Genomic DNA, 9,684 nt, shown 5'->3' on the forward strand with positions numbered 1-9,684 from the left:
AACTTTTTGGACGTTATCATTAATTGGGCACTAAAATATCTTTGTATTATATAATCTATTATGTCATTTTTTATACTTAGACTTATTTATCAGTATCTTATGCTAAGTATCAATTACTTGTTGAGGTGTGTCTGTGATGGATGCTAATAATTGAATAAAGTATACTTACTGTACAATATGCAGTTTGTAGGAGAATAATATGTCAATATGTAAATTATAGAAAAATAATTTTATTCTATGTATTAAATACAACTGTAGGCTGTTGCTATTTTCCTAGGATATAACAACTGAAAATAATGTACCTGGCCAATATGGATAGCTGATTCATGGCCCATGCTTCTGACCCTGCTGACTGGCAGCAGAGGTCTCAGAGATTAGCATAGTATTAGTTTTAGTATAAACAAGGGGGCCTACCAGGAGGTGGGAGGTTTTGGAGCACATGTGCTGGCAGAAGTAGCTGCTCTGCTGTATGATTACTCAGTAGAGATATCAATATAGAAGGCAAGTGATCTGTTTAGTTTCTACATCTGGAGTGAGGATATATATATATGTATATACACTCTTTATAAAAAAAAATCCAGCTCCTAGAAGAAGTTGTCATTTTGCTGCAAAGCTTGGCAAGCAGTTACATCTCAGGCAGATATACAAATGATTACAGCAGTAGTGTGGTTAGATGAACGGTCTTGTCCCCTGAGGCCCTAAAAGTGGTTCAACTCTTGGTCTATAAAAAGGCTCTCAAAATCAGATTGTGTGTAGTGGACCTCTTTTTCTGCTTGTGTAGAGCTTGTTGACCATTAGACGCCTCTATGATGCAATCAAAGTTATTTTGCCCAGTTAACAGAGTTTAGGAGGGGGCGCATTATTGGAATGCGATAAGCTAGCTGGTCATATTGACAAACTGTTCACCACCTGGGCTGTTTTATCCAGATTGTTAAGAGGTGTTAAGACCAGTCGATGTGTGAGAGCTCATACGAGGATGCCCTCGAGAGACCAGTAGAGAGGATTGTCTGGTCATTCAACAAGCACGAACAGCTCTAACTGTTTTATTGTCCGCCATCCATACAAAGGTGACACCATTGTGTCTGTTGGAAGTGTTTTCAGGCACTTTGCTAAAGAACATTTGGTTTCATGGCTCCCATTACAGCACTGCCTTTCACACCCAACCACTGTCACCTCTGTTTGCAGCAGTGTCGTAAACTGTGAAATTGGGCTGTTATGGAGTGGAATCAGGTTGTCTTCAGTGACAAATGCAGGTTTACTTTGGGCACTAACAACGGCCGTGTTCATATATGGCGACCTAGAGGGGAGCACCTCAAGCCTGCCTTTGCTGTAGAGTGGCACACTGCCCCCCTGCTGGTGTGATAGTTCTGGGGGTCATCACATACAATAGTTAGTCACCCCTAGTAGTGGTATGAGGGACAATGACAGTTCAGCGATATGTTCAGGACATCCTGCAGCCACATGTGTTCCTCTCATGGCGGCTTCCATGGCCGCACACAGGAAGGGTATCACAGGGATGCCTGCCAACATTGCCACACTTCCATGGCCTGCCTAGTTGCTAGATTTATCACCAATAGAACATTTATTGGACTGAGATGCCAACTTTGACAGCATATGAGTTTGCATGATCTAGGGGCTCAGTTATGTGGACAAATGTGGACTAATCTGCTGTAGGATATCATATGGAACCCTATCACATCTTGTATCCAAGCTAGAGGTGGTATAACAGGGTACTAGAGCCTCCATGCCTGCCCATATCACATCTTGTATCCAAGCTAGAGGTGGTACAACAGGATACTAGAGCCTCCATGCCCCCCCATATCACATCTTGTATCCAAGCTAGAGGTGGTACAACAGGGTACTAGAGCCTCCATGCCCCCTGTATCACATCTTGTATCTAAGCTAGAGGTGGTACAACAGGGTACTAGAGCCTCCATGCCTGCCTGTATCACATCTTGTATCTAAGCTAGAGGTGGTACAGCAGGGTACTAGAGCCTCTCTTCAAGTGTTCCCTTTTCTGTAATAACTGATCTTTTCGCTCTGATATTGTAATCACTTATTGATATCAACGTTACAATCACACTTATAAAGTTTCATTTGATTTCAACAACTTCTTCTAGGTGCTTTGATTTGTTTTACAATGAATATATATATATATATATATATATATATATATATATATATATTTATTTATTTATTTTAGCTGCTAGTGTAACTATAGCTTTGTAGCATAGGTATTACAGCTTGTCTCTCCTCAGCTTTTCAACACAGATCCGGTAGACTCTGCTTTGTTCTACATGTATCTCTGTCGGGTCTTGTGACACTTTTTGCAGACACAACCTGTTACTTTAGTTCTAAGCAGCTCCCTAATGATGATATGTAGTGTATGCAGTGGGATAATATTAGTAGTATTAGTTAGGGATCACTGTGTAGTATAGGATAAAGAGGTTAGCTGTCTGACAGCCAATAGGTAGTTAGAGGTCCGGTTGAAATTCTAGATTAGTTTATCGCTAGAGATCAAGTTTTATTGTAGTCAGGCCGCCATCGCTGTCTGTTGAGTGTGAGTTGGAGTCAAAATGTTGAAAAAAAAGTAGTCTCTTGTTTTGTGAAAAGAAATGGCAAAAAACGTACAATAAATGAAGTCATTGATATTGAGATGGAAAGAAAAAGGCCATTACAACAAAAAAAAACTAAGCGAAAGAATGGGTTTGCATTAGTTTATAATGGACTATGATATGAAGAAACAGGGATATAGAAGTTCTCCCACAGTATCAATCTACATAAAACAAAGAAGCATCTGTAAGATTCAACTCTCGAAATCTCTGTTTAGAGAGGATAACATTTTCTTTCATTTCCCACGTAATTTATAGATACGCCCCAAAGTTTAACAGTTACCATCATGAATAAGACGACATTTTAAAACCTTCAAATAATTATCAATTTTATGTGCATCCCTGCGCAGGCAATGAACGAGGTTGTAGAAAGCAAATAGCCGTGAATTTTCATCTCCTGGTGCCGCAGCTGGTGGACCTGGCCATGGAGAGTAGACTTCATTTTCTAAATCACCTGGATGAATCTAGAAACAGAAGATTGATTGATGAGTTATTATTACTTGTGCCTAGCATTTCAATTTCATTCACATGAACTATCATTCCCAAGATTATGAATAGTAGAAGGTTGGCAGCATTCACAATTTATTCCTCGAGGTCGATAACAGCGACATTTCGACCTCAATGGAGGTCTTTGTCAAGTTTGACAAAGACCTCTGGTGAGGTCGAAACGTTGCTGTTATGGACCTCGAGGAATAAAGTCCTACTGTTTTGTACATTATGCACTATCAATACTGCCTACTGTCCACTATTTGGACTGCATTGAGGATCAGGTTCCAATCCTTATAAAGGCTGGCATCTCGTCAAAGATTTAATCCACCAAATTTTGGTACATTGGTGAGTGCTGCTGTTTATTTTGATTATAGTTCGTTAGGTTTACCCTTCCAACAATCCTTTCCATTCCTTCAAGGAGTTGTTTAGCTTGTTCTTCTATTTCAACTGTTTTCCAGAGAATGGTGTCCGGGGCTTGTGGAATATCCTGAACTTCGGAAACCATGTGAAGCAAGGGGTCATTCCAGGATCTCAAAACTTTCAGCACTAGGTTTAGCAGATCTTCATGCTTTATGGCATAAATACAAAATGAATATATAGTATTCAAATCTTTCATTTAAACGTATTAAATGTATCATTCAACATTCTAATCATTAGTATACACCAACACAACCACAACTAGAAAATATATCTAGATCTACACACAGACATTGTATATGCCAGGCATTTAAAGGATCGTGGGTATAACTAGCAGGGTAGTAGGTACAACAGCTGCTATTTACTATAACACCACAGTGCCAATCTCCACTTTTACAGGAGCTTTAAAGGTGAATGATAATTTGTATGTGTGGATAATGGAAGGAAAATATTTAAAGGCTTTGTTCCACATCTAGCTGTTTAGCTGCAAGAAGCAGGCAGCACTTTGGATTTTGCAGTGGCCTGAGTTGGTAGTGCAGGTTGAATGCTATTGAAGTGAATGGGACTCAGCCTGCAATACCATCCCTGAGCCACTGGACAATGTATGGAGCTGTCCACTTCCTGTAACAAAACACCTAGAAGTGGTATTACCATTTTAATTGTGAAGATGACTGTGGGTAAAGAAAAAGGAAAAGGAAGGGGAGGATGAATGAATGGATGCATTCTGGGGTTGTACCTTTACCAATCTAATAAAGATAAAACATCAATATTATGTCCCAGAAAACCCTTTAAAGGTTGTGTGGGTTTATAGCAATTATCACTAATCTCCTGCAGTCATGTAAAATACGCATTACTAGCTAGTTTGCCATATCTTTTTTGTGGTCACGCTATGATGACATTACTAGCAGCCACCCTAACTACAAGAGGGAGGAACCTTGATTAGTTTCCCTGTTCTACTAATTCATGTTTAACCTTTTCTGGTAAACTTTCAGTATGGGATTTAGAAAAAGCCAGTTGATTAGTATTTTCACTGATTTATAGAATTTTGCTGAGGAGCAACTGATTTATAATTATCTTAATATTTTATATGCCACGCAGCAAACCTAAGTAAAGGTTTATACATAATCGTCCGAAGACTTCTTGCTTCCTTTTCTGCAGAATATCATATTGGATAATTCCTATATATATTGTTTCTCCAACTACTCATTAAAGTGGTTTTAAGGGTGGAGCTTCATATTAACATAAGGCAACAATTATTTCTTCACCTAATAACAGTTTCAGTAAAGGTGATAAGTCTTACTTGTATTTGTTGTGCTTGCTCTTTGTCTTCAGGGGTATTTAGTGAAGAGGTGTGGCAACTCATTCCAGATTGGGCTAGAATCCTGCGATCTGGGGTAAACCTTTCCTCCTGTCAAAAATAAATTCAATTGAAAAACTAGGAATTTAAAACCTTAAGATATTCTATAATTAAAGCATACTGTGTTCATATGTTAAAATGTGCAATGAAATTTGATTTACCTGTTGAGTCCCTAAATATCTTGGAGCCTTTGCCGTATACATAGTGTGTATATATGACATTCAAAAACACAATTATCATGATGTACTAAAAAATAGTTTGGTTCCAATTTAGCCTGTAAAATCTATATATTGGTAAACACATCTGTGTAAAAAAGGAAAAATTATTATAAGATTGTTACTTTTTCTGACTAACCTGAAAAATTATATTGGCAAGCTTTTAGAGCACAGAGGCATGTCTGCCTCTTCATTAAGCATTAACGGGGTTACCCCATATCTTGTGGCATAGCTGGGACCCCCTACAGATTCCCAGAACAGGGTAAAGTGTGGGCAGTGGCCGTGGCACATGTGTGTTGCCGCTCCATTTTCAATGAGACCACCAGAGATATCCAAGATCAAGCACTCAACTATCTCTGGCTGACCCACTGATATGTATGGTGGACTTGTTCAACTGCTGTGGTGCACACTTAAGGACACACTAGAGCCCCATTCCAGAGATCATTGGGGTCCCAGTGTTCGAAACACCAGCAATTACCAAGTGATTCCCTATCTACAAGATAGGGAAATAAGTTGCTTTGATGGAATCACCTCTTTAACTTGCTATCATGTGCAAAAAGGATCACTGGATCATAGAAGAGTTCTGTCTATAGGAATACTGCTGCTTTATTCAAGTAATCCCAGATACATAAAGTGCCACTATAGTGCAACATTTTTGGCAAAACATACTTTTTCTGGTTAGCTAATTAAGGTATCAATCTTATAATAATTTTGTCTTTTTTATACAACGGCATTTACTAAGACAAAACACTATTCAAACAATCTCTGTGTCATGTGTCACTTCTCACAGATCCTGAAGTACTCATAATACACTGCATTACCAGGTTTAAATTCCAGGAGCCTTAAAGACAAACAGCAGTCTTCAGCTAAATTCCTGCCAGCCACTGTAAATGTAACAAAGGATTCAATGGCCAACTGCAATATAGTAAATATTATTTTCTCAGTTCTTACAGAATAGGACTAAATTGCTTGCATATGAGAATTAAATGGAGCCCACTGCGTCAACTCCCACTGCAGGACCAACATATCAGCCCAGGCCTTAGAAGTAGACGCCCTTTTATGCTGGGCCACCATTAGTCCCATGCCCCTCAACCTAATGAAATATTTCATCCAACTACTGTACAATGCATCAGTTTTGCCCTGAATATCCCCTTCATTTATCAGCTCCAAGTGTACACAAGTTCATTTTTGTTAATGGACAGGATTTAGTTAATTATGACTGAATCACAACTTGGCTCCAGATTTATAAATTAAGATATGTTAAAGGGAAAGTGTCATCAGAAAATTACCTACTATTACTAAAGTTTTTTAAATAAGTGTTGGTGATTTTTTTTTTAAATTTTCAATGATTCTGTGTATATATATCATCACAAGCAGGATTACAATAAATGGTAACCATAATATACATAGATTACTCAAGATCTACTATTCACAATAGGCAATGGCCACAGCTTATCTGTTTCCCCTCCTAGTAACATGACCTCTGCACAGGTTACAGAGCATGTCTAGAACAGTCTTCTATAGAAATCAATGGGTCACCTCCTGTCCATTGTATGAATGGACCATGAAGTTGATGTAAAGCATATCTTTCAAAGCTGCTGCAAAGCATATCATTGTAGCAAAAGCAAGATGGCTGCCCTCGCAGTCATGGACAAAGAATACAATTTTAAAAAACTACAATCAGAAAATAAAAACATCAAAAATGCTGAATATTTTGCTATCTGGTTTAAAAATACAGGTGATACTTTCCATTTATACTATACTTACAAATTCATGGAACATATCCGTTGAAAGAGTATGAATGTAATGCGAAAGTTTCACAGCACGATCAAAGAGTGCTCCATTGGAGATCTGGCAGTTTGGTCCCCCATTTGGACATATTGGTTGGGAAGTAACCCAATTGGTTTCTAGTATTACACTGGACCCCGCTAATATAATTAGCACTACACCTTAAAAACAAAAACAAATAGTAAAATAACAAAGAAACACAAGAAGATGAGACTAAAAGAACTTAACATTTTGCTTTTTTTTCAACCTAAATCGTTTCCATGAATTGATCTTAAAATATACATTTATGAAATAACGTCCCAGGAATTTACATCCATACGTTTTATGTACAAAGCTCTGTGACAGCTGCCATTATTGATAAAGTGTATTTTATAAATGTGTCTTAAAACGAAATGTAAAAGCGTGATAAAGCTTGGGTTTGAAAAGCGTATGTGTGGAATATAGATCAAATAGAATTCTAGTCTATGATCAGAATAGCCCTGTTTTAAGAAGTTTCAAAGTAAATGAAAGCTGTCAAGTAGGAAATTATGCATTATAGCGCAAGCTGTTTTCATACACCGATGCTATAAAAAAATATCTTCGTCTATAAAATAGAGTCAGAAAAACAAATAAAATTACCTTTCAGTGATGTGCCCATCAGATTAATCATGACTACTAAAGTGGCGCACTCAAGTGGGGATGGTCTCTTGTGCTCTTGTTCAACATTTGCAGCATTTATACTCTTAGCTCCCACTAATGAATGCATGCATCCTATTCCCTCCTAATCACAAACATTAAATGCCCTTATCACTTCATTCATATTCACAAATGTTTTATTAAAAATACCCCAATGCATTTATTTAAATATGAAGACATATGTGCTGAGCAACAGAAAAGGGACTCGGTGTGCTAATATGACTGAAGTTTACCCTATGAAAAAGGGTGGCTTTTAGAGATGAGCGAACGTACTCGTTTAGGGCAATTACTCGATCGAGCATCGCTTTTTTCCAGTAACTGCCTACTCGGGTGAAAAGATTCGGGGGGTGCTGGGGGGCGGGGGGGGGGGGGCGTGGTGGAGCGGGGGGTAGCAGTGGGGAACAGGGGGGAGCTCTCTCCCTCTCTCCCCCCCCCCCCCTCACTCCCCTCTGCAACCCCCCGCTCACCCCCGGCACCCCCCGAATCTTTTCGCCCGATTAGACAGTTACTCGAAAAAAGCGATGCTCGATCGAGTAATTGCCCTAAACGAGTACGTTCGCTCATCTCTAGTTGCTTTATATCTGTAGCAACAGTAAGGATGGGCCCTGGTCTTTTTTCAGTAAGTGGTATAACTAGGAAACAAAAAAGAACTTTTCTTTTTTTTGCCAAGAGCAGAAAACTTGCCAGGATTTTAAAAAAAAGCATCCCATGCTCACCTGCTCAATCCCTTTCTGCTACAGAGCTACTATATATGTGGTCTCTGTTTATTGCCCTGCAATGATAATGTGACATACATGCATGTGAACATGGCAGCCCATTGCTGTATGGCACAAGACCAGCAATAAGCTGCTATGGTCACATACATGTGGGGCACTTCATCATTGAGGACAGGTCAATAAGGATTGGTTGGGACCACCAAAGTGACAGAGCCAGAGCATTGGCAGATTGAATAGGTGAGCGTATGAGTTTTTTACTGTTAGTTACTTTTCTGCTTTTAGCAATTTTTTAAATGTCAGACAGCCCCATTAAATCGGTTAGATCAAGACAGCAGGTCCATGCTCTCCATTTGGCAAAGTGAGCACTTTGCCTCAGTCAGTGCTCTATCTTGGCTGTAGGGGATGGAAAATGAATAAGAAGATGCTACCCTTTGAGTATTTTTACATAGTTGTTTATGCAGTTTCTCATGCAATTCTATATAAACGATGAAAAAAATGTATTTTTTGTTACAAATCATAGTAAAACTGCAACTGGAAGGAATACTGGAGCTTATGTGATGTAATGGTCAAAAGAGCAAGACCAGCAGACACCGAAAAGGAGAACTGGTGAGCATAGAGTATATCACAGCACTCAAGACAGGACTGCAAGGATTGGCATTATAGGAGGTGCAGATACAGAGATGCAGATAAGCACAAAAGTAAGAAAACTGGAGGATCAGACATATGAATTGAAAAGACTGGAGGGCATGTTGGAAAAAGACAAAGGGAGATAAAGAAAATAAGCAAAGAGCCACTGGGAAATAAAGATATATAATGGGCACTGAGGGATACTGCTAGATGGGTAGATTTAGTTTCTGCTTCATTTCCAAACAGCAACTGCATAATTGGGCTGCCAGATCCCACTAGTCCCATGCAATAGTCATTAAAAAATGGAACCTTACAAATTCCTTGAGTTGGCCTTTTCTGGTATGAGCCATATCTTTGTTATATCTATTAACTGCTTGGAAACATGGGCTGCTACCTAGGGATATGTGCAGCTTGCTGTATTTTCATGACATTATGAAAGTGTGGGCTCAGTAACTCAGCCAGTGCCATCAGCAGTGGCCGTCAGCTGCATATTACAACTAAACTCTGTTGCTGAGAGCTGGATCAGAGATAACTCCAGTCCTGGCCATTAAACTCCTTAGATGCTAATGTTAAAGTGACTGTGGCATTTAATTGGTTAGACAGAGAGATGGAGCTCCATTTATCACATGATTGCTCCCTCCCATGACATGACTGCAGAGGAAGGGGTCAATATGTTTTCATGGCTGCTGGGGGCTAATGATTACCCTCAAGTCTGCCATCTTTGAACATCTATTAGGGCTTGCTGATAGGTATAATATAGTGCAATTGGGAAGTATTGCAGTGTACTC

The 9,684-nt window shown here is 39.1% G+C and overlaps 1 protein-coding gene across 1 annotated transcript; it reads right to left on the reverse strand.

Annotated features, from left to right (window-relative positions):
* Positions 1–2,884: 2,884 nt before the first annotated feature.
* PRL (prolactin) lies at positions 2,885–7,527 on the reverse strand. Its single transcript, XM_066578948.1, has 5 exons — positions 7,497–7,527; positions 6,858–7,039; positions 4,819–4,926; positions 3,490–3,669; positions 2,885–3,076 (listed from the first exon to the last, which is right to left on the reverse strand). Exons 1-5 carry the CDS (start codon positions 7,525–7,527, stop codon positions 2,885–2,887), a joined length of 693 nt encoding a protein of 230 aa, XP_066435045.1.
* Positions 7,528–9,684: the final 2,157 nt, after the last annotated feature.

Source organism: Eleutherodactylus coqui, chromosome 9 (assembly GCF_035609145.1).
Source record: "Eleutherodactylus coqui strain aEleCoq1 chromosome 9, aEleCoq1.hap1, whole genome shotgun sequence".
Lineage (NCBI taxonomy): Eukaryota > Metazoa > Chordata > Amphibia > Anura > Eleutherodactylidae > Eleutherodactylus > Eleutherodactylus coqui.